This window comes from Melospiza georgiana, chromosome 17, assembly GCF_028018845.1.
Source record: "Melospiza georgiana isolate bMelGeo1 chromosome 17, bMelGeo1.pri, whole genome shotgun sequence".
NCBI classification, from domain to species: Eukaryota; Metazoa; Chordata; class Aves; order Passeriformes; family Passerellidae; genus Melospiza; species Melospiza georgiana.
The window spans coordinates 13,755,903-13,780,811 of record NC_080446.1 but is presented as its reverse complement, the minus strand read 5'-3'; the positions used below and the strand labels follow the sequence as shown (position 1 = coordinate 13,780,811).

The window sequence follows — 24,909 nt, the reverse complement described above, 5'->3', positions numbered from 1 at the left end:
TGTTTTCTTTCTTGGGTAAACTCAACAGAGAAACAAGAATATCTTCAGTTCTTGTTAAACGTATATTTGTTTAAATTGGTGACACAATAATTGTAGCAGTTCTTTCAAAACTGCATCTTTCATGTTTTGTTTTGTTTGTTTTTTTTTTTTTTTTTTTTACCGAGGTTATACTTAATCCTTTAACATTTTGTGTTCACTCCTGCTTTGTGCCAATTCACTGTAACAAGGAGACACTGCTCCAAATGACACAGCTCCTGTTGTGGTGTGCAGTGAGGAGGGATATTGGACCTGGTGAAACACTGACGCTCTGTTTGCAGTTGTTTTTGATTCATTTACCAGCTCCAGAAATAGCTGCCCTATTTGTAGTTGTGCTGCAGGCTTTAATATATTCAGCATAGCCATGGCTGTGAATGCAGCAGGGAGAACAAGGGGCTCGTTAGCAGGAGATGATTGGGGTAGATGTGGGAATCACAAATGTTGGAGTGAGAGAGCAGTTTCTGTCCAGGTTTGTTGGCTGGAATCTGTGCTCCGAGCTGTTGTGGCTTCATCCCCACCCAATCCCTCCTTCTCCACCCTTCTCACAGCAGCCACATTTGCTGCCCAGAGCTGGCGGTGACACTTGGAAGGTGTTTGAGTCAAGATGTGCAGGAGATGCCACGGCAGGCCAGAGTCACGGACACCTCTGTGCTTTGAGCCCCTCTGGAAACCCCAGCCCAGGGGTACTGCTGCTGCCTTAAGCAGGGCCCTCAGGTGCTCTGATCCATCAGAAATGGAAAAAATGCTCCTGTTTGGGGACACCTCTGAATAAACCATCATGTCCCATTGGGAAATGGGGATGCTCTGCCACAGTGTTCCTATGGCACAGCATCCTCGTGTCACCAGCTGCTCTCTGCCATGTTGGGGCTTATAAAAAAGAGAGGGGCAGATAGTAATAGGACAAGAGGGAATGGTTTTAGACTAAAAAAGCTGAGATTTTGATTGGATTAGGGGAGGAATTCTTCCCTGTGAGGGTGGCGAGGCTTTGCATAGGGTGCCCAGAGAAGCTGCGGCTGTCCCATCCTTGGGAGTGTCCAAGGCCGGGTGGGACAGGGCTTGGAGCAGCCTGGGACAGTGGAAGGTGTCCGTGCCCATGGCAGGGGTGGCACGGGCTGGGCTGTGGCCCAAACCCAGCGGTGGCTCCGTGCTGTCCGTGCCCCGGGGGTTGCTCGGTGCTGCCCGTGCCCCGGGGGTTGCTCGGTGCTGCCCGTGACCCCCGGGGTCGCTGCGGGGCCCGTCCGGGGTCCCGGGGGTGGGTGGGGCCCCGGTCGGGCAGAGCCCCGCCCCCTATGGGCGGTGCCCGGTGACGTCACCGCCGCTCCGCCGCAGCCCCAGCGCAGACGGAGCCGCCCGGTCCCGGTGCCGCCCGGTCCCGCCGCGATGCCCTCGGACCGGCCCTTCAAGCAGCGCCGCACCTTCGGTGAGCCGGGACCGGCCGGGAGCGGCCGCGCGGGAGGGAGGGACGGACGGACGGACGGACGGACGTGGGGATCTGCCCTGCGCCGCCCCCGCCGTGCTGCCCTGCGGGCCGGCCCCGCCCGGGCCGGGCTCGAACGCCGCGGGTCCCGGCGGGCGCGGCCGCGGGAGCAGCGGGGCCCGGGCCGGGGGCGGCGGTGCCGCAGCCGCCGCGCGGTGATGTCATTGTCATCCCGGCCGGGCCCGCTCCGGGGGGGCCGCGCCCGCCCCATCCCCGCCGTGCCCCCCGGGCCCCATCCCCGCCGCGTCCCTCCCGGGCCATCCCCGCCGTGTTCCCGCTGTTCCGGGGCACCGCCGTCACCGGGGCGCGGTGGCGGCCGCAAGGGGCCGTGCAATGCCCGGGACGAGGGGGTGGCCGGGGGTCCCTTTTGGCTGTCAGAGCACAAAGACCTCCCCAAAAATCGCCCCCCGCGCTCCCCATCCCGGCGGCCTCGGGCGGGTGTTGTTGCCGGGTGCCGCGCGGAGTCAGTGATGGTTGTGGAGGCTCAGAGCTCACATCCTCCCCACCCCTTTGTCAGAGGGGCAGGCTGGGGACGCTCAGAAGGTGAGGAGGTGACTGTAGAAAGTCCCAGATTTTTATCTCCAGAGCCGGTAGCGGAATCCGAGGAAACACCAGCTGCTCTTTCCCTTGACCTTTGCCAGCTGGCGCAGGGAAAGGTGTGTGTTTCTGGCAGGTTAAATTCCTGGGGAAGGGGTAGCATTTGAGCTTTATTTGCTGTATAATGCTGAAATCAGTGTTTTCATGCCATAAAACCCCCTCATATTATACCAGAGACTGTCTAAATGTAGGTGAGGGCGTTTCCTACATAAGATTTAAAACTGGAGCTTTTGCCTGCTGAAAACTGCTGATCCAGGCCCTTGCTGCTCTCCTGGAAACTGTAAATATTTGGTATTTTATTGGCACAACCCTTCTGGCCTTGAATGCTTACCCAGCCCTCCCCTGCCACAGGAACGAGCCAAAGGAACACGCACAAACAAGAACCAGCCCAAGCCTGGGAGCTTGGGATCCTTGCTGGGAGCCTGCTGTGTTCTCCTAAGCTCTGTCTTAAAACCAGCAAAGTCTTAAACCAGCCCCTTAGTAACTACCTACTGTTAAACTGGTGAGAATCAGCTTATTATGGCTAAGAGGAGACGGGTTTGCCTTCGTGGATTGCTCAGACTTTCTTTGAGCCAGAAGGAAAACAAAATCTGAGGCTCAGAGCAGTTGAAAGCAAGCAGGATTAAAATAGCCCAGGAGGGACAGAGCGGGTGAGGGAGTTTGGTGCCGGCAACTGCAAGTGCTCCTTGTTTCTCTGTACTTTCCTCTGCCCTTTTGCTCTCTCAGCTGACTGGGCTGCCGAGCTGAGCCAGGAGGAGGAGGAGGCCTGGCAGCCCCCGCAGCTGCTCTGGGTCAGGGCTGGAATTACTCTGTTGGAGAAAGTAAATACGGCTTGTTTTTGTCTTTGAATCATTACACAACAGGAGCAGGAAGCGATTGTTTACAATGCAGTTGGAGAGGGCTGGTGGAAAACATCTCCAGCGATTCTGTACCCTCAGAATGGCTTGATTTTTAAGGCTTCAAAACTTTACAGAAATGGAAGGGTTCCAAAAAAGCAGTGAAAAGGCAGAGTCAGGGCTATGGCTGTTTACAAAGGCACCCAGGCTCCAGTTTCATGGCAAGTGGCTGCCTTAGGTCTTGGGCTGCTGCTCTTCAGCAAAGATTCTGCTTTCTTCAATGCTTTTGTTCCCCCTTCTTGTATTTTTGGAATTTTTCTGTGGATTCCTTATGTTTGTTCATCTGCTTGGTCTTGGGTCTCTCCTGAGTAAAATTTCCTGATTTCTCTTCATCACTGTGAGGACTTAGAAGGGGACTGGCTGGGAAGCAGCAGGGGTTTGACCTGAGGTGTGTGGAGGGCACGGAGCAGTGACTCTGCCATGGCCTCAGGTGCTGTCCCTGGTGCCAGGTGAGCTCTGTGGGCCAGCCCTGGGCAGCAGAACCTCCTTGCTGTGAGTGCAGGGGGTAAATGTGGCAGCACCCTCTGCATCCATGTGCTGAACCCACAGGCTGAGGCGTGTTCAGATCTGTTGCAGGAGTCCAAAACAATTCCCAGAACAAAGCTGTGGTCTGTCAGAGGAACAGGCTGTCCTGGCAATGCTGGGAGCGTGCAGCAGCCTGACGGCACCGCTGCGCTTCCCGAAAGGAACACGAGTCCTTGGGAGCCTTGTCCCACTGCTCCTGAGCAGGGTTTGCACTGGGCTGGCAGCAGCTGCCAGCTGTGTCCTCAGTGCAGCACAAACCAGTGTGGTGATGGACACAGGCCTGGATCCTGGGCTGGCTGGTGACCCAGAGCCCCTCGGTCCCGTGTCTGGCAGGAACAGAGGCTGGAGCACACCCACGTGTGTCTGCTGGCTCAGCTGGAGCCCCTGGCTTGGGGACAAACACAGAGGTTTGACCTCAGCCTCTGTGGACAGAGTGTTCCCATCCCAGGTTCCGTCCTCTGGCAGATCTGCCCTTGGCTGGGGGAGCCAGTCCTCCTCAGAGGAAAGGCAGGGGTGGGTGTGGAGCAAATCCCCTCTTGGCTCTGGGGAGTGGCGTCCCTGGGGGCTCACCCAGTGCCTGGACCCACTGAGAGACCAGCAGGGCCTGAACTGTCTGCCTCACACACCATCCTGGGCTTATCACAACAGTTCTGCTCCTTGGTGGCTTGGGAAAACATCTGGATATTGATGTGAGGTCGGTCTGTGAGCCCTCGCTGGCCCTGGGCTGGTCCTTGGGTGTCTGTGCTCTGAGAGCTGGGGTTCCCTGAGAGGAGGATGCTGCTCCAAGCTGCTGCTTAGCTGCCTGTGTCTTGGATTAATTACTGAGGACATTCTGTGACTTGACTGGATGTGGGGGTCATTATCAACGTTGAAGAACTGAACAGGCTTGCAGAACAAAAGCCAAACTGACATGTAGACCACAAATTTTGATTTTTTATTATTATTCTTTTATATAACACAAGGTCCTGACTGGCAGCCAGGAATAATATAATCTGTGTGTTTTGTTCATTACTTAATTTTTTTTTCACTATAAAAACTTCAGATCTTCCTTTGAGCCAGAAGGGTGGAGACTGGTGAATGCAGGGTGGTGGGCCCTTGCCACCTCTGCCAGTGAGCAGCCATGAGCCATGGATAAGTCATGTCCCTTGGCTCTGGTGTTCCTTTTGTGGTCAGTCCCAGCAGGATCACAGCCAGGAGAGTCACCTGGGAGGTCTCACAGTGTGTCACCTGCTCGGGTGACATTCTGTGCCTGACTGGCAGTGTGTAAACACCACCAGCTCTGTCATGCTGTTGTTTGCTGCCTTTTGTCCTCAGAAGGTGCTTTAAGGCTGTGAGAGAAAATGCAGGAATGCATCCAAGACTCTGGTGTCTGGCATGTGTCCCCAGAGCAGCTGTGCATGTCCAGGCCTGTCTGTGCACAAACACCAGGGAACTGTGCTGGGCAGACGCTCCTGGTGCATGGGGGGCTGCACCAAAATACAATCCTGCCAGCAGGGCCGGGGCTTTCTTTGAGCAATCTGAAGTGTCCTGAGTAGCCCTGAGAAATCTGAGAGTGTTCCTGCTGTCATGGGGATGGATGGGAAGGTTGTACAGGTGGAAGGTCACACAGCAGGCAGAGGGAAACCCTGGCACAGCCTCCCCAGGGTACAGAGGGAACTTGCTGTTCCTTTACCAAGGATAGTGAAATGTGATTAAATGTTGAGCAAAAAAGCAGCTCCTTATCTGAGACTGTGATGTAAATCCTCTGTTTGCCATCCTGAAGTGACATAGAAGGTGCTGCCCATTTCCCCCTCAGGCTCAGAGGGGGCAGTGAGTTTTTTAAGCTGTTTGGGTGATTGGAGGTCCAGTGCTCATCCTGCACAGCCCATGGCAGGGGTGGATCACAGAATCCCAGAATGGTTTTGTTTTGAAGGGGCCTTAAAGTCCATACCATTCCATCCCACCCCCTGCCATGGCAGGGACACCTCCCACTGTCCCAGGGTGCTCCCAGCCCTGCCCAGCCTGGCCTTGGGCACTGCCAGGGATCCAGGGGCAGCCACAGCTGCTCTGGGCACCCTGTGCCAGGGCCTGCCCACCCCGCCAGGGACAATTCCTGCCCAGTATCCCATCTAACCCTGCTCTCTGTCAGTTTAATGCCAATCTGCCTTGTCCTGTCACAGTGGTACTGTACAACCAGAGGACAAGTGTCTTGACATTTATTTAGAGTTCACAGTTGTGGTGTGGCTCTGCTTGATCACAAGCTGAGCCCTTATCATGATTAGCCAGATGCAAATGCTCATTCCTGGAGCCAGGCTCAAAATCATACTCCTGTTACACTTTTAAACTGCTAAGAAAAATGAAGGTGTTTCCTCTTTGTGTCTTAAAATCCATTTTCAAGCTCTGTTGCAGTGACAGGGCCCAAGAACCTGGCACTTCAAAATCCCCCCAGACACTGCACATCTGGTATTATTGCAGCTGTAGTGATGGGATGGAGAGCCATGAAGACAGAGCATCCACTGCTCCATGTTTATGCTGGTAATAACTTCCAGGGACAATGGAGCTTCAGGCTCCACCTATTCTGTCATGCAGAGATATGTTTTTATCAGTTCAAAGCTTTTAGGTTCAGGGCAGTGTAGGTTTGGTCCTGAGTCATTTCTTCTGTCTGGAGCATCCAGCTTTGCAGACAGACAAATAAAATAAACCTGGCAGTCAGAATCACTGTCAGGTCTGCAGTGCTGCTGTCCTGTGCAGCCTGGGTACCCTCCGGGGTGCTGAGGAACCTGCCCTGGGCACAGCCTCCTTCCTTCTTGCATGTGGGATCTCCTCTCACTCCTCCCGCAGCACCACTGGCCTGAGAAGGAGCACTGGGCAAGGACAGGTCAGGTCAGGTGCTGGGTGAGCCACACACACTCACAATTTGGGTGTTTCCTGGTGGTTAGAGGTGTCTGGCCTTAGGGTGGTGTGATATTACAGAAATAGTCATTGATGTTCATCTGGAATGACCTGCATAACTGGCCTGTGTCTCCAGCCCTTGCCAGCTCATCCCACACACATCCGGATTTCAAACCATCCAATTCCTGTAGCAGCACTCTGCCCTGGGACTGACCACGGCAGCTTCTTGAAGAAACATGTTCATTTTTGCATCTGCCTCAAATCTCAGGCAGATCCCTCTCCGGGCTGGCTGGCAGGGTGTTGTGTGGATGGCAGGGAGAAGCCACAGGGCTGGAGGTGCCAGGGATGTGTCTGTGCCCTCTGGAGCTGTGGCACTCAGGGAGGGGCAGCAGCTCCTGGCTGATTTCTGCTCTCTGCTCTCAGCCCTGCCCAGCTCAGGAGCTGTTGATCTGCACACTGCTGACGTTTCCAGGTGGTATTTGATCTTAGTGGTGTTTTCTGACAGCATTCCTGGTCAGGAAAACACCATTCCTGCTGGTCACAGGCAGCAGGGCCTCTCCCTGTCATCCATCTGCTGCCTTGGGGCAGCAGCAGGGCCTGAGCACTGCTTGTCCAGAATCCCTGGAAAATGGTGCCCCTTATGCAACAGCGCTGTTGGAGGACTTGCCATGTGTTTTCCTTCTGTCCCACCATCTGTATCTTTTGTCTGCTGAGGCTCTTTTGCATCCAGGACTGTCCTTTCATCCCGTGCCTGCACAGCACCCAGCACAGCAGGGACCTGGCTCCCGTGGCCAGGGCTCCTGGGCACAGCTGATAACAAAGGTTAATGTTTGCAAAGTGTGCCTCAAAATTTTCCACTGTTCTCCTCAAGCGCTGAAATGATCTCACCCTGCATTGCCATGGGATACACAGTGTGCTCGCATCTTTTGGAGCACAGCTTGGGAAGGACCTCAGTCAAGAAAACAGCCAAGATTCTGGTGTTTTGGGCAATTTGCAAGCTTTGCTGTTGGTACTTAACAGTTGAAACAGCACTTGGAGGAGAAATAGGCAATTTCCCGGCATATGCAATGCTACAGAAATACTCCTGACTTTCAATAGGCCCTAGCAGAGAAGTTTCCCTGGGAAAAACCAATAAAATTGTGTGGTTTTTATCGTGCTGCCATGTTGAGATCTGCCACCCTGGCACTGGGGACAAGGCTGGCTTCCCTCAGGGCAGGGATGTGGTGCCCACAGCTGGAGCAGGGAAGGATGGGGCTGTTCCCTCTCATGCAGGTCCGTGGGAGCAGCAGGAGCCTGGAGCCCTGAGATGCTGCACTCAGGGCTGGTTCTGCTGCACCCAGGGCTGGTGTTGTGCTGCCCTGGCAGCCAGGAGGGACCAGAGGAGAACATGGATGGGGACAGGGCTGTGCAAACAGCTCTGGTTTGCTCTGCACATTGGCTAGGGATTAACTGTGGCCAGGTGCTGGAGGGATGGGGAAAGTCTCAACTTCAGCACAGTTTGGGAGAGCTGCAGGAGGAGAACAAAGCTTGTAAGGTTAGGTCTGTTGTGTGTGAATGTGAGAGTGGCCACACTGCAGGTGCTGGGGTGGGGGGATCCTGCCTGTCCTCAGCACTGTGGGGGCTCCACTGCTGGGCTGGCACCTCCTGCCAGGTTTCTCTAAATGCCCTTTAACCATTTTCTCTGTATCCCTGTGACTTAGGTTACACTGCACAGACACTGAATTAAGGCTGGTATTTATAGCTGCTCCTGCTGTGTGATGTTGGTGCTTCCATGAGTCACAGGCTCCACCTCTGGCTCCCACCCCAGGCTGAGGAGGGTGTGGGTGACCATCAGACCATCACTGTCTCCTGCTGGAGATCCCTTGGATGTGAACACTCGGGTGCACAGGAATCACCGAGGGATTGATGCAGCTTTCCTGATTGCCAAGCCTGCTTCCTTGGCTTTCCCAGGCTAGGATGGGACAGAGTGTGCTGTTCAGCAGTGCTTCAGGTGTCCTGGACACTTCTGCCTGTAGATTCAGGAACCTGAGCACCTTAGGTGGGATTGCTCCCAACTGCCTTCCCAATGGAGTTCCTGAAGTGAGCAATTCCAGAGTGCAGTGCTTGAGGTGTTTGTAGTTGCAATCCATGGACCTGCTGGAGGGATGCAGCAGCCCCTGGAGTAAAGCAGCACCTGCTGCCATTGCCCTGTGTCACCTGCAGATCAGCCTCCTGCCACAGGCTGCCCTGAGGTCAGGGAGGTGGGAATGCCCTGGGCCTGCAGCCAAAGGGAGCAGCTCCTGGGCATGGGGCAGGTTTCCAAGGCTGGGACAGGGGAGCTCCCACTGTGGCCCAGCAGCCTTGAGGGCAGCTGAGAGCTGTGTCACTGGTGTCTTGTGCCCTTATTCGTCCTGAGCACGGAGTCAGAAAGAGCTGGAAGGATCTTTCTGCAGCAGCCACCCTCTGTCCAGGGCACCCCATCTGCTCCCTGTGGGGACAGAGGACTGCACCCCATCTGCTCCCCATGTGCTCCCAGGGCTGGGATCCTGAGGCACTGATGTGCAGCTGGAGTGATGATGGACCCTCTTCCTCTCTGTGTGGCGCCATTTTCAGTGCAATGGGCAGGAGGCACCTCTGTTCCCACTGTGTAAATGGAGGTGCTGATGGCTTCTGTCACCTTGTGCTGCAGCTGGTGATGCCTCCAGGGAGCAGGGAGGGTGTCTGGTATGTGGCTGCCCTTTGGCACATGCAGCCTGGGCCAGCTGGATGTCCAAGATTACCTTCATTTACTAACCATGATAACATGCCTTCAGCAAATTCCTTCTCTGACCCTTCTCACAATTACCTGCATTGTTGGGGCTTCTGTGCACACAGCCCTGAGATCTTGCAGGGCAGCTCGTGGTGTTTAGGAAGCTCATGCACATGACAGCATGGAGAGAGAAGCAGGCTGGGGTGACACTGAAGCCAGCATGACTGGCCAGACGTGAGGACACAGCTCTGCAGGCTCTGTTAGCACCCACAAGTCTGAGCTGGCTGCAGTCAAGCTGCTGCAATTTCCATGGTGATCAGTGCTGTCCAGCTGAGCTCTGCATCTCTGCAGCCTTTTGGATTCTCCGTCCTGGACACAAGTGACAAGTGGGAATGGGCTCTGTGGGCTGGGTGCTGTGGGCTGGGTGCTGCTGGCACCGTGCCCTTCGGCACTGCCAGGGAGGTGTCTCTGTGCCAGTGTCACGTTGCTGCTGATGTCTCTGTCACTCCCCGGCTGCTTGGTACCTCAGGGGAAAATTGTCTGTATCACAAGGATGACTCTGGATCCCTGGAGCACTGGATTGGATGAAAAGGAAACATGAGAAGCTGCATCTTCAGTCATAAAACCCAAAATAAATATGCCTGAATTTTTCATGAAATCTAAATAATCTTGCTCTGTGTTGCTTGCCTATGGAGTCCTACAGAATAAAAGATCTAACAGCTCCTAGCAGAGTGGTATTTTCCTCTCAGAGGAGGCAGAAATGGGGCTCAAAACTTTCTATGATCTGGTGATTTTGTAGTCTTGTGGCTTTTAAAGAAACTCCAGTTTCTTCCCAAGGTCATATCTAGCCAAATTCAACATATAAGCAATAAAGTTTTATTGAGTGCTCAGAGGAGAAATTATCAATATTTCTGAGGTGAAAACACTCATGCATTTACCCAGCCCTCCATTCTCCCAGTGGGCCATGGGGAGCTGGGGCTGGGCTGGGGCTGTGCTAGGTGTGGCAGGATGATCCTGTGATAGATCCTGCAGTACCCACATCTCCTTTCTAGGCAGTGCTCAGTCAGATCTTCACCCCTGGCTTGGTTTCTGGGCATTTCAGGTGCAGGCTGTGAAGCACCTCCCAGAGCAGTGGCAGTTCAGGAGCAGGACAGGTCTGTGGTGTCCCAGGAAGAGCAAGCACAGAGAGAACATACCCTGGTCTGGCTCTGCTTCTTCTCTGCTTTCTGCTGCTCTGGGGTGTGGGAGGAGGAGAGCCCTCTGGTAAAGCAGTGAGGGCTGTGGGAATTCTCCTGTCAACTGGAAGAGTGCACAAGCTTTGCTGCCTGTTGTGTGTGTCAATAAACTCTGGATGAAAATGGAATAAAAATAGAAAGTGTGAGAACAACCGCAGGAAAAGTCTTTCTGCATGTGGGTCATCTGCTTGCTTCAGGTTTTCCTCCTACCTCCAGGCCTGGCAATGTCAGGCCAAGAGCTGTTGTAGCTGTTCCACAGCTCTGTGCTAGGGCAGGAGTCCTCCTTGGCTTGGTGCAGCTCTTGTGGAGCCAGGCTCTGTGCCAGGGAGTGCTTGGAAGTGAGCAGCAGGCAGGAGGAAATGGCTAAAACCCATCCCCAGCTGGAGAACTGTCCCTCTGGGGGAGGCATCCAGGAGACACAATGAGCACAGTCCCCAAAGCTGTGCTCTGCCCTGCACCCAGGAGCTGCACGTGCCTAGGATGGATTTAAGTGAATTTTGTCATCTTTACGGTGTCCTTTCACTTTCCTGATCCCAGGTGTGCTGCCCAGGTTTAGCAGGCAGTGTCCCAGCCTGGGGTGGCTGAGCCCATGAAGGGTTGGTCACTGGAGCTGACACCTGGCACAGCATGCTCACAAAAGGCCTGGGGAGCAGGATGTGCATTCCTTGGAAAATGTTCCTCTCTGGGTCAGGCTGTGGCTGGCAGGGTGGGCCCCTCAGTTCTGCTTGCCCTACCCCACAGGTGTTTCTAACTTCATTTCTTCACTTCTCTCCCTCCAGCGGATCGTTGTAAAGAAGTGCAGCAGATCCGAGAGCAGCATCCAAACAAGATCCCAGTAAGTGAATTGTTCTCACTCTTCTTGTCAGGCTTTGTTCTCAGGACCCCTCTGTGCTCCTGGGTGGCCTCCATGGAGCTTGCAAAGCTTTGCTGCCTGGAATCAGCACAGGATGGTCCCCACGAGCCTGCAGTGCCCCGTGTGTGCCAGCTGCCCAACAGCAGCTGTGTTCTCTGCATGCAAAGCACAGCTCCAAAGCTCCACGCTGCCCTGGAGGCAGGGGGCTGATTTCATCTCAAACCTATTTCCAGGCAAGTGTGCAGTAGGAGAATACTCTGAAATGGCTTTTGTTTTGGCTGTAGTAGCTACCTGATTTGTCCTGGATAGCCTGGTAAGGATTTCTCTGCCCAGAGAAAGGAGTGTGGGCTGATCTTCACTGCTCTGAGAGCACAGAGTCTCTTTTAGAATCATTCAGAGCCATTCTGTGCTGTCCCAGCACCTGTGGTTGACAGGCACAGGTGAGACAGCATGAGCTTGCAGTTCTTCCTGCCCATGTCACACCTGATATGTTGAGTTGCTCTTTGGCTGAGTCTGCTTTTGAGTTCCTACCTGAGTGTTTGCTTCTCTTCCTGAGAAGATGGAGAACTTAGACGAACATGCTGTTCCTAGAAGTGTCCAGCACCAGGTTGGACAGGGCTTGGAGCAGCCTGGTCTAGTGGCAGGTGTCCCTGCTCACCTTTAAGGTTCCTTCCAACCCAAACCATTCCATGATTCAATGAAGTTATGTACTTGGGGCTTGCTCAGCTTACTATTTGCTGTATCACAGCATCAATGACCAGAAAGACAGGATTCCTAGTTCAGCTCCCTCTCAGTGCTGGATGAACATCAACCTTGTCTTAAAATTGTACACTATCAGCATTTGGCCTTCAAGACTGAATGTCTCAAACTGCTCTTGGCCCATCTCAGTCCTCTTCTGCCTCATTTGTGTTTTGTTTTTAGCACAGTGTTTTCTAGCCAGAAGAATTCTTTCTTGTCCTCTCCTCCCACCAGCACTGTGGTGTTCATGTGATGTTCACGTGTTTCCAGCTCAGCAGGGCAGGGCTGCCCCTCACAGCACCCTGGGCCAGTGCTCCAGGTTGTCAGCACATTGATTACCTCTGCTTTTAACGTGGTTTCAATGGCATTAGACTGGCTCTGCATTTCTCCAGAGCTGTGGCAGAGCTGACTGCAGTGCATTCAGGCTCTGGCTGTAAGGCCAGGCTAGAAATGAGTTGTACATAAAATGCACCCATGTGCACGTCTCAGGTGCCTGCAAACAAATGTGTTTTGCTCGGGGAATTGACAGAAGGAGCCAGAGCTGTGCATCCACAGGCAGAGTCCTGTGGCATTACTGGGACATGGTGGGAGAGCTCCCATGGATGGAGTGCTCTTTGTGTTTGGGTCAACACCTCAGGTTTTGCTGGAGGGGTAAAAGAATCAGGTGGTGAGAAGGTCTACGAAGGCTCGTGGGGCCCAGCTGTGTTTGTGTCACTGCTGTCTCTAAAGGCCTGGTCCGTGTTGGAGCCCAACACCAGCTTGGTGCTGTCTCTCCTGTCCCAGGGAGGTTTCAGGGCAGTGGTCAGAGCCTGGTGCAGCAGGGCCGTGTGGGCACTGCCATGATCCAAGCACTGCAGGCTCATCACTGTGGGAAGGTCTTGGTGATCTGTGAGAGACAGGAGCTGTGTTCTCCAAGTGCTTGGCTTCCCTGGAGAGGCCCTTGGAATCAGCAGAGGGGTCTGAGCCCCCAGCCAGGGCAGTGAGGGAGATCCAAGGTCACACCCTTAGTGCTGACAGAAACCACAGCAAAGCTGTGCAGCACCTGCTGCCCTCCTGCATCTCCAGTTTCCAGCCAGAGTCCTTGGGCAAGTCCCTTTGGCTTTGAGAGGGGGCCAGGAAGGTTTGAGAGGACATGGCCTGGCCGTGTGCCCAGGGAAGAGCTCATCTCTCCTGATTCCATGAGGGAACTTGCAGGGAAAGCTGAGGAAGGGACTGACGTGGAGTTCTTTGCTTCTGTTTCACGCAAGGCTCATGCCAGGCTGCCCCCCTGGCACGTGCAGCGAGGACAGCAGGAGCCAGGTCCCCTGTCCATGCCAGGGGCTCCTGTGCTGTCCCTGCATGCCCAGAGCTGCCTGCTCTGGCAGGAGCTGCTGACCACAGGCACACCTGCAGGCAAGGTGAGATGGTTGTGTTGGCAGCAGGGGCTGCTCACTCTCTGCTCTGCTGGGAGGAAATCTCCAGCTGCTCCTCCTTGGGAGTCAGAGCAAGCAGAGACCTTCAGCCTTTCCACTGGGACCCCCATCCACAGCTTCAATATGTTTTCAAAATCATTTCTGTCCTGTTAGAGGACAGGGAGCCTGTGCCCCTGCACTGTCCCTGCCTCTCTCAGCCCCAGGGACCTTTCTGGAGATGACTGAACCCTCAGAGAGTCTGACATTGCTGGGGAGCAGCTGGTGCTGGGCAGCAATGGGAGCAAACCCCTTCCCAAAGCCCTGCAGTGCTAAATCCAGGCAGGCCTGGTGAGGGCAGGGAGGGCTGAGGGGGAATTTGGGCTCTGTTGGGTTCATCTGGGCACCCACAGAGGAGCATGGAGAGACAGTGGCAGCTGGGATGTCCCACATAATGCCCTGGCCTGGCACAGGGGTGGGTGGAAACCCAAATCATGGACTCAGAGGAAGGGACCCCCTTCTCTGGGCTCCTGGGAGTGCTTTTCTGGGGAGCTGCAGATCCAGTGTCCAGCACTGACATGACTCTGGATGGATCAACACCAGAGCACCTTTGTGACTGAGGGCTTCTGTGTCTGGTGCCACTAAAGCACCTGCCAGAGGGGACAGGGTGGGGCTGGTGCAGGCTGTGCTGGTGTGATGTCTGTGTCAGTCTGTGCCTGGCTGTGGATGTCAGCCAGGTGTTGCATACACACATTTGAGCCTCTGTGCCTGCTGGGAATGCATTCCCAGCCTCACTCCTGCTTAGACCTTGCCTCTGTTGACCCCCACATCTGGCCATATTCCCTACCAGCCTTCCTGTCCATCTCTGCAGACAAAGGCTGTAATCACAAACACTGTCCAAGCCCCTTTGCAGCAGGACCAGGACTTCAGGCTCTGCCTGAGTGTTTCCCCTCCCCACCTGTGCCCACTATTGGTTTCTGCAGAGATCTGTGGTGGTTCCCTCTGCACGAGCAGGTGTCCCATGCTGAGGAAGGCCTGGCTGGAGGCAGCAGCTTGGAGGAGGATATGGGCTGGGAGGTGGCTGTGCACACCCTCCCTGGGGCCACAGGAGTGTAACTTTAGCATCTGATCATGCTTTTCCCTCCAGGGCTAGACAAGAACGTTTTGTCCATTGGCCACCTGTTCTCATTAGCTGGGTTACCCAAATAGCAGCTCATGTTCTGAGAACAGAAGCTCTTGGAGTTGTTCTACATGAGAGGCTCTGTGTCTGCTCAGAGCACAAGGCAGCTGCTGCTCCAGGAGCCAGGACAGCCACTGCATCCCATTGTTGGATTAATCTAAAGGTGGTTCCTCTTGGGATGGAACTGGCTGGTAATGAGAGACACCAGCCTCTGGTCCTGCTCCTGTGAGAGCTGAGGCACCATCCAGGTGTGCAGGGCCCTCTCTGCAGGTAAAGGGGGATATACAAACAGCTGCTGTGCAGCTGCTTCTCCGTGCAAACGCAAAAGCTGATGGGCCACTGCTGCCTGTGTTTCCCAGCAGATCCCTGTCTGTGGGGTTGGGAGTGCTCAGCCTCTTAGGACTCCTCTCCCCACAGACAAAACACTCACCTGTCGCAGACATCTTTTATGGAAAATCCTTTCCTTAGGATTTTTTTCTCCTGAGAAGCTGAGAGACCTCAGGAACAAAATGTAAACAAGGGTTATCTGCTGCTGTGGAATGCAAAGGGTTATCTGCTGCTGTGGAATGCAACAGGGTGCATCTGTGATTGGCCCATGTTGGATGTTTGTAATTAATGGCCAGTCACAGTCAGCTGGCTTGGACAGAGAGCCCGAGCCACAAACCTTTGTTATTATTCTTTCCTATTCTATTCTTAGCCAGCCTTCTGAGGAAATCCTTTCTTCTGTTCTTTTAGTATAGTTTTAATGTAATATATATCATAAAATAATAAATCAAGCCTTCTGAAACATGGAGTCAGATCCTCGTCTCTTCCCTCATCCAAAAACCCCTGTGAACACGGTCACACTCACCTGTGCTTGTAAGATTCAAGTTGAATGCAGCAGGATGGTTCTGCTCATCTTGTCCTCCCTGTGCCCTCCTTGCAGGGATGGAGGGCCATTAACAGCTTGGTGGGGGATATCCCAATGCATGATTTACTCTGTTGCAGAAAGGGGTTCTTTAATCAGATCCTCCTTTTCCCATGAGGGCTGCCTGGTGTTCGTTCACATGCTGCTGGCCTGGGTGTTGGGCTGCCCTTGGGTGAGATTTGTCCAGGGTGTGTGGGAACCCAGAATATCCCTCTGGCTGTCCAGGATGGCCAGGACCTTGCCAGGGGGCTCAGAGACCCTGGCACAGAGCCCAAAACACCTGTGGGTTTGATTATGACCCATGGAGCAAATTACCAACCTTGTATGAAGATCAGCAAGCCTCAACAGTTTAAGAATAATAGTGAAGTTATCATGGGGTGAAAAAGTAGATTTTGGGGTTTCTGGTATGGGGGTTCAGGAGGCAAGATGGAGGGAACTGGGCATGTCCAGCCTTTCTCCTTCTTCTTCTTGGCCTCCATCTTCTGCTGTGATGATGGCACTCACAGATTGGTTTAGAGTAGAAGCTCACTGTCTAACATAGGTGATAGGTATTGGAAAGTAATTGTAAACATTGTATGTGTAGTTTTTAGTATAAAGACATAACACTGCCCTGGGGCAGGCAGAGTGCCCGGAACTGTCCTGCTGGATGAACCTTGCAGGGCAAGAGAAAGTTTTTGATAGATAAAATACAATAAACAACCTTGAGACCGAGAAATGAAGAGCCCTGACTCCTCCTTCAAGTGCTGGGCTGGGAAAAGAGACTTTCCAACTTTTCTCAGGGTTACTGTGACCAGTGAGAGATCCTGACAAGGGCGGGCTCTGCAGAGGCTGTTTTGGTGCAGAGCCCCAGCAGGGCCCCTCACCCCTCTGTGGTTGGTGCCTGCAGCCCATCCTGTCCCACCAGCCTCAGCCGTCAGCCCACCATCAGCCTGCAGCCCCGCCTGTCCCACCAGCCTCAGCCATCAGCCCATCATCAGCCTGCAGCCCAGCCTGTCCCACCAGCCTGGGGCTCCTCAGCCATCAGCCCATCATCAGCCTGCAGCCCATCCTGTCCCACCAGCCTCAGCCATCAGCCCATCATCAGCCTGCAGCCCCGCCTGTCCCACCAGCCTGGGGCTCCTCAGCCATCCCCAGCTCCGGGGCTCCGCTCTGTCCCAGCCGGGGGCTCTCACCCACCTCGTGGGGGAGCCGGGCACGGGTTCCGCTGCTGCTGCTGCTGCTGCTGCAGAGGCTGAGGTGCCAACACGGGATCAGAGGGAAGGGAAATCAGGGAAGGGAAATCCGTGTTCCCAGGGGTTCTCTGGTCCTTCTGGCTCCGCAGAGCCATCTCCTGGGGATCCTCCTCTCTGCACCCTGCTCCGTCCCTCTGCTGCCAAAAGCCATTTGCAGCTCTCGAGTACTTTTGGAAAGGACCTGGGAAAACAAATTCTGGCAATTCCTTGCCTTGTAGTGAAAAATAATGTTCAGTCTCAGGTGGGAGAGGATAATGGGCTGATGGATATCCAAGAGTCTCTCTGTGGGGAAATCAGCAGGTTGCTGGAGAGATGTGAGAGAGCAGCACTGCAATGGGAACATACTAAGCTATACATTCTTCACTTATTTTCATTTTTCTTAGAAGTACATTCCCTATTTTAACTTCCTGCCACTTTATTTCTCAGAATACAATGGTACATTTTCAGGCTGGTTTAGAACAGCAATTGTAGCTGTCAGCAAACAGCTTCACAGAAGAAAATCATTAACTATAATAGCAGGAAAATGGATCAGAAATCATCACTCAGCCATTTCAGAATGTAGGGATGGTTAGAACTTTTCCAATCAAGATGTCTGGCAGAGGAGGACGGGCTGGGTTGTCCCTGTGGTGGCACCATGCAGGAGTGCCTGGGAAGCTCAGTGTACAGCTGGGGTGGCCCTGGTTTCTGATCCTTCCCAGAGTCTAGCTGTTAACATAAGGAGTGGGACTGGTGAAATCCAAACCCCCCTTTCTGAAGGAATGCCTGAGTGGCTTCACTGGGACTTCTGAGAACTTGAGAACTGCTTGCTTGGGAATATCCACAGCTGTTCCTGAGCAGGAAGAGGGATGCTGAATGGCAGCAGGAAGGAAACTGCATCATGAGCTGTCTGTAGCTCAAGCCAGCAAAACCTGTGGGTTTGGTCAGTCAGAAAGTGATGTTAAAATATTTCACTCCTCTTCAGATGTCCTGCATGCCAGAGTACAGAATCTGTGTCAGTCCAGTGGTGCCCACTGTTTCTCAGCCTGTCAGAGCACTTGGTGCTTTAGTTCATTGTTCTGGACACTGTTCACTGCCTGCCTCAGGCACAGGTGATGGATGAAGAGCCATCTGCAGCCAGCCTGGTGCTCACTGCTCATGTCTTTTTTTTGTTTTGTTTCTTGTGAGAGTGAAGCAAAGTGAGACTGTACCTCAGCTTTTCTACCCATGCTAGTTGGATTTGTATCTGACCTTGGGACCAGTGTGGGGCACTATGAACATGACTAATCCTGCCCTTGACTTTCCCCCAGGTCATCATTGAACGCTACAAAGGGGAGAAACAGCTGCCAGTGCTGGATAAGACCAAGTTCCTTGTCCCAGACCATGTCAACATGAGTGAATTGGTCAAAATAATCCGGTGAGTGGGGTTAGTGAGCCTGTCCTTGCCCACAGGCCACTCACTGCAGGGTGCTGGGGTGAGGGTGAGGCAGCTGCTGAGGGCAGGGATGGGGACGTGGAAGCCCCAGCATCCTTGGGTGTGGTACAGGCTGTTGTGGGGGGCAGGGGTGGGCAGGTTCTGAGCACCTTGGGAAGGGCTGGGGTCTCTCCCTCAAGGGAGAGAGCAATGAAGCAATGAAGGGATCCCATCCCCTCTTTTTATTCTTCAACTCAGAGGGAAGAGGCCCCTCTGCTTTGTCCTTACTAGCCCTTGGAGTAGGAGGGCTTTGCAGAATCCTGGCTCAGGAGGCCTTGGAGCCTCGGGCAGCTCAGATTCATGGACACCATGTCCTGAGGGGTGGGAGCAGGTCCAGAGGAGGCCCTGGCTGCACAGGCCTGGCCCCAAGGGCACAGCATTGCTGGGGAGGAGGAGCAGGCAGTGAGGGCGCCCACCCTGACCCTGCCTTTGCCCCACAGGCGCCGCTTGCAGCTGAACCCCACCCAGGCCTTCTTCCTGCTGGTGAACCAGCACAGCATGGTCAGCGTGTCCACCCCCATCTCGGAGATCTACGAGCAGGAAAAGGACGAGGATGGCTTCCTCTACATGGTCTATGCTTCCCAGGAGACCTTTGGCTTCTGAGGGCTGCTGAGAGCTGGCATGTGGAGACAGATGAACTGTGGCACAGAGGCCCCTGGCCTCGGAGGACAACACAGCCAGAGGCTCACGAGAGGGGGGCTGTGCTGACCCCCCTCCCCTCCCTCCCTCCCTGTCACCCTCCCTGTCACCCTCCCTGTCACCAAAGAGGCTCGTGGCGCGTGTTGGACTCGCACAACCCCTCCCCTGTGTAGGTCAGTCCCACTCCCCCAGGTGCCCGCCCAGGTGTGTGACACCCCCAGCCAGCACCGCAGACCCCGCTGGGGCCTGTCCCCCTGTCCCTCTGTCCCCCTGTCCCCCTGTCCCCGCGCTGCTCTCGCTGTGCTGTGTGTGCTCTGCTGCTGCCAGACCCGCTGGGCCGCTGTCACCCAGCACAGGGGGAGCCTCCTCTCCCCAGGCACTCACAAAGGGCAGGAGGTCTGCAGAAGCAGCTAACAGATGTTACCATTGCTCCCGAGTTTTAATTGATTTTAATTACACCCATATCAGATTCTTGGTGCTACTGAGTAGATGTAGGCGTCTCTATAGGACTGTGGATAATGTATATCCTTTAGATTTATTTTATTGGTTTGTTTGTTTGGTTTGTTTTTTTTTTTAGGGATAGATTGGAATGGGGAGAGGGGGAAACTTTCCTGTATTCTGTAGGTAAATAAATCAGGCTTCATTGCACTTTAAAGCATAGTAGATGTCAGAGTGGAATTTTCTTTTAATTTATACAGGTTTGCCATCTATAGTGCTGCTCCTCTGTTGACAGTTGTACCTAGATTATCTTGTTTCTTTGTTTTTTCTAATAAAATTGATTTCCCTTCTCTCTGTCTCCCCATTGCATGCAATTTTTCACTCTCACTGTGTCAAGGAGTTCACTGAAGGAATGTACTGATTTATATTTGCTATGTTCCTGTCCCTGTTTCTCATGTATTATACCAAAAAAATGTATATGATAAAATCCCCCCCAGTTTAATCTATACAAAGGTATATATATATATAAATATATATATAAATATATATATAAAATAAACATAAATTCAAGTTGTGTCTTGTAGGAATGTTCTGTTCCCATCTCATTTGTCTGTGTTAATGTCTCTGGTATATCAAATGTGATGTGTGTTCCCCATGTTCACTGGTGTGTGTGTGTGTACCTGGCCAGGCTTCTGAGCTGGTTAAAAGAGCAGCTGGTTGGGATGAGGGGCTGGGACACAGGGGGAAGATTGGTTTGGAGACCAGAGCACTGGATAGTGACAGGAAACATGGTTGTCCTTGCCCTACCTGTGTAGAGTCTCTTGTCCTTTGATTAAACTTCCTTATCTGGGAACAAAAACTTGAGGTGGAGGCATTTGTAAAGTTTGTTTTTAAGGGAAGCTTTGAGCAGCGCAGGAAATTGTGGCTTATCCTGAACCCTCCATCAGACTTTTCTCCAGGCTAAGGCAGGGGCTGATGGACCATGGGCTGGTCAGTGTCTCCCTGCTCCTCAGCTCACTCTCCTTCCTTTACACTGCCCAGCAGAAAAGGGTTTGGGCACTGAAAAGACTTAGGGCTTGCCTGAGTTGCAGCCCACACTAGCCTGATGGTGCCACAGCTCCCTAGGCTAGCATGAGGGGCTGATGATACCACCAGGCTCCTGCTCCCACAGAATCCCAGGACGGGTCAGGCTGGAAAGGACCACAATGGCTCATCTGGTCCAACTTCTCTGCTCAACAGGGGTCATCCCAGAGCAGGTGGCACAGGATTGTGTCCAGACAGTTCTGGAATATCTCCGGTGAGGGAGACTCCACACCCTCTCGGGGCAGTCTGTTCCTGTGCTCAGTCTCTGAACAGGAAAGAATTTCTTCCTCATGTTCAGGTAGAACTTTCTGGTTAAGGGTTTCTGCCTGTTGCCTCTTGTCCCATTGCTGGGCACTGCCGAGCAGGGCCTTGCTCCAGCCTCTGCCTCTTTAGATATTTGCACACGTTGATGAGGTGAATGCGGGACACGCGTGCCTTCAGGGACCCGGGCTGCAGCCAGGGACAGGCGAGGCAGCCTCGGCAGGAGCGGTCCCCGTGCGAGGCCCTGCCCGGCCCTGTGGGGAGCAGCGCCCGCAAAGCCACTTCGGCCTCTCCGTTCTGGAGATGCGGCACGGCCGGGGCTGCTGCGACTTCCCCGGGCCCTGCCCGCAGCCTGAGGCCGGAGATGGAACGAGCCCTGCCGGGCCAGACCGGGGCTGCTGGGTGGGCTCCAAGCCCTTCCTGCGGGGCAGGCCGAGCCCCAGCGGCGGGGGAGGTGGCGGGAGCTGCTGCCTTCCCCAGGTTCTCAGCTGTTCCTTATCTCATGCCCTGGGGAGAGGACAGGCCCTGGATGGCAGCTGTGCTCTGGCATCCCGGCTTCCAGCCCGCTTCACCCCCATGCAGTGGCACCGTTCCACCAGCCGTGCCAGAGCAGCCCTCACTCACAGACCACCACTGCTGGGCAGCTGCGTTACACTACCCCACAGGGATGTGGGTTGGCCATTCCAATCCAGGACAGGGTGTGAAAAAAAGGAGAAAACTCAGAACTAGCTTCAGGCCACCACCTTTTCCCTGCCTCCCTCCTTGGGGCAGGTGAGACCCAAAGGTGGCAGAGCAATCCCAGATGCAGCTGCTGCTGTTGATCCGCAGCACAGTGACAGCAAGTGCTTGTGCAGAGCTTCTGGGGCAGCTTGGTCTGAGCAGAAAGGGCCCTACAAAAAGGATTGCAAGGCAAAGACGTCATTGTCCTTCACACAAGGTGAAAGCCAGGCTGTGTCCAATGGGATGCATCCCTCCACGCACCCGACAGCAAAGCTTCCTGTACAAGACAAAAATGCTGGCTACTTCTCACCTCCCTAGCTCAGTAAAATTGGCTTGCAGTGTGGCTGAGGCTGTAGAAGGGAAGAGGATGGGACAGGTTACAGCAGGGAAGATGAGCAGATGCACTTTGGCCTGGTTTGGAGGAAGCACAAGCAAGGCCTTAGGAGTAAATACTTTATTGACAGAAAAGGGTATCAAGTTTGCTGACTAGAGGCCCTTCAGCTCTCCTGCCACACGCGTCACTCTCCTCCGGTGAACTTTATGTGCACTCATCTGCGCCGTGCTCCGGCCTGGGCAGGGGGCTTCGGACCCTCCGGAGGGGTGGGCTGTCGGGAAAACTGTGGGTCCCCGGAGGGGAGGTTGTCCTCAGCAGCAGAGCTTTCCTCTCCACCTTGGGATGTGGCTGGGCTTGGGACAGGTCCTTGAAAATTCTGTCTGGCCTGGGCAGGGGCCTTCGGACCCTCTGGAGGGGTGGACTCTCGGGAAAACTGTGGGTCCCCGGAGGGGAGGTTGTCCTCAGCAGCAGAGCTTTCCTCTCCACCTTGGGATGTGGCTGGGCTTGGGACAGGTCCTTGAAAATTCTGTCTGGCCTGGGCAGGGGCCTTCGGACCCTCCGGAGGGGTGGGCTGTCGGGAGAACTGTGGGTCCACAGAGGGGAGGCTGTCCTCAGCAGCAGAGCTTTCCTCTCCACCTTGGGATGTGGTTGTGCTTGGGACAGGTCCTTGAAAATTCTGTCTGGGGGTTGGTGCAGGCCCATGCTGACCAATCAGGTCCAACAGAGACTGAACAATCCCATTTGCAATGGTCCTTATGTCCAAGGTGTTGCCTGAAGTTGCTGGATTTGCTTCTCTCACCAAGCTCTCCTTCAGCATTGCAGAATCCTCAGGCTCCATGGTTTTGGCATATCCAGTCCCTTGTGCATGGAGCTGTGGTCCCAAGGCAGGCAGCTTTACTCCTGTGCTTTCTTCCTTGCTCTGTTCTTTGGATGATCCAGAGATTGCTGGTTCCATCTGTCTGTTGGACACCTTACCCTTGGGAAGCTTCAGGATTTCGGTGTACTCAGAGCTGGAGTCTTCTCCAAACTGAGAAGCTATCAAGGATTTTAAGAGACAGCGAACATTCTTAACAACTTGTGTGGTGAGTTCATCAAGGCAAGCGTGTAGCCGTGCTCTGCCTGTTTCAGCTTCTTTGGATGTGTCTGATTGGGTGGCTCCTCCATCAACAGGCTGCTCCTTCTGCCTGGCTGCCCTCCCTGGCTCAGAAGCTTTGGTCTCCAGATAGTCCCCCAAGATCTCCAACGCTGTCGCTATAAGCTCCTTGGCCACCAGTTCTAGCTCCTGTTCGTGGTCTAGAGGTGCTTCTGTTCTCACACAGCCACCAAAAACTACTCCTCTGATCCTCCGGGCAGCCCTCCTTAAAAAGTTGGCATAGTGATCCCGAGGAACCCTGAGCCTCCCAAAGACTTCATGCACAACAGTCTCAACCAGCCCTTGGAGCTTCAGGGCTTCTGCTGTGGTCAGCTGCTCAAAGATAGCTTTAAAGAGGCTGTCAGCAGTGCTGTCCGACTTCTGCTGGGAGTCAGCAGCTCTGCTGGCATCTTCCTGACCCAGCTCAGTTGTGGAGTGGGTTTGGCCCTTGTTTGAAGCTCCTTTCCCTCTTCTGAATCTCCGTGATTTCCGGGCGGTCTCTTTGCTCTTCTGTGGAGGTGGGCAAGAAGGTTTCTGAGGCTGCAGCTGCCACTCTGCCCAGCAGGAAGTGTCAGTGGTTCCTGGCAGTTGGGGCCATCCTTTAATGTGGCCAAAAGTGGCACAAACCCTTCTTGAAAGGTGACACCAGGTTGTGGGTCATGTGCCTGGACAAGCACTCAGCGCCTGCATGCTGAGGATTCCCGCAGGCCCAGGCCAGCACTCTGCTTCAGCCAGGCACGAGGGCAGGGGAGAAGGGCTTCCCTCAGCACGGTGTGTGCCTGCACATGGCCCTGCTGCCCGTGCCCAGCTCAGTGCCCTGTGCTGGCTCAGCTCCCAGCCCTGGAGTCCTTTCCCCACCACAGCGCCCGGCCCAGCAGCACCGCCCTGCACAGTCCCATGCCCATGGACACAACACTTTGCCTACCTCTTCCCTCAATATCCGCTCTAACTCCATCTTGATCCTGCTCAGGTACTGCCTGTACTCATTGAACTCCTTCACAGTGCAAATCACCTATGGAAGGACCAGGGCAGAATCCCCCAAAAACTGTCAAGCCACACAGTTGGCCTTCCCCAAAACAGCCCGAGCCCAGTGGGAGAGGAGCTGCCCCCAAGCCCTCCCCCCATACCCTGGTGTTGGGGCCACTGCTGTCCCCCCAGCCAGGGCTGAACAGGCAGCGTGGGGCAGGCTGAGAAGGGCAGGACTGGGGCTTGCCAGGAGGATGTTGGTGCTGCTTCTGCTCCCAGGGACAGCAATGCACAGCCCTGTCCTCTGGCAGCAGCAGCAGCTGCAGCAAGGGCTGTGGGAGCCCTGCTTGAAGAGGGCTCTTCTTGATCAGCCTGATGTCCAAACCTACCTTGTTTTCACTGGTGAGACAGCCCTGTTTCTTCAGCATCCGCAGGATGTCCTTGCGCTTGTGGTAGTCCTGAAGGTGGGGGTCATGCAGGCAGTTGTATTGCAGGTCCAGCTGGTGCATGTAGGGATCGTCCAGATTGAAAGAAGGAGATAGCCCATACAGCTGCAAGAGACATTTCCCAGAGTATGAAGGAGGCAGGAGAGCAGCAAAGAGGTGCCATGCGGTACTTGTGAGAAGAGCAAGGTACTTTGAAGACCAACACTCTTCGCTGTCCTTCTGAAGACACAGAGACCCTCACAGAAAGGCTGCAGGGCTGTACTGGGCCAGGCTGGGCTGTGATGGGATGGGCTGAGGGACAGAAGACAAACCCCAGCAGCAAATAGACACCTTAGGCCATCAGGAGGAGCTGCTGACCCACCCACAACTGAAAAGGTCAGGCCCAGTGCTTCAAATGCAGCCAGTGCAGAGTGGATGAAACCAATCTCCTCGGGTTAGGCAGGCTCAAGGGCTGTGTCAGCTGCCTCTGCCTTGGCCCCTGGCAAGTCTCTGCCGTGGGAAGGTGCAGTGCAAGCTGGAGGAGGAGGAGGAGGACAGTGTGTGCATTCCCCAACCAGGAAAACCCAAGCTCTTCCAAAAATGCCAACAGAATAAGCAGGAGAAGGTGGAAGTGTCCCTCAAAGATGCACCAGAGCCTGACTCGACATGGCAGGATCAGCTGGAGGGACTCACTGCCCTGGCACCAGGACAAACACAGCTGCCTACTGCAGGCAGGGGCCCAGCCACATACATGCACAGTGCCAGAAACCAGTGAGGAGACTGAGAAGTGCTTCTTCT

General features: G+C 54.4%; 1 protein-coding gene across 1 annotated transcript; it reads left to right on the top strand.

Moving 5' to 3' along the window:
• Positions 1-1,343: 1,343 nt before the first annotated feature.
• On the top strand, positions 1,344-19,540 carry MAP1LC3A (microtubule associated protein 1 light chain 3 alpha). Its single transcript, XM_058036204.1, has 4 exons — positions 1,344-1,456; positions 11,145-11,200; positions 17,950-18,056; positions 18,554-19,540. Exons 1-4 carry the CDS (start codon positions 1,417-1,419, stop codon positions 18,714-18,716), a joined length of 366 nt encoding a protein of 121 aa, XP_057892187.1. The 5' UTR covers positions 1,344-1,416; the 3' UTR covers positions 18,717-19,540.
• Positions 19,541-24,909: the final 5,369 nt, after the last annotated feature.

Coding starts and splice junctions, on each gene's coding strand:
- MAP1LC3A (XM_058036204.1), top strand. CDS start 1,417: ATGCCCTCGGACCGGCCCTTCAAGCAGCGCCGCACCTTCG. Junction 1,457..11,144: donor CAAGCAGCGCCGCACCTTCG/GTGAGCCGGGAC, acceptor CTCTCCCTCCAG/CGGATCGTTGTAAAGAAGTG. Junction 11,201..17,949: donor AGCATCCAAACAAGATCCCA/GTAAGTGAATTG, acceptor ACTTTCCCCCAG/GTCATCATTGAACGCTACAA.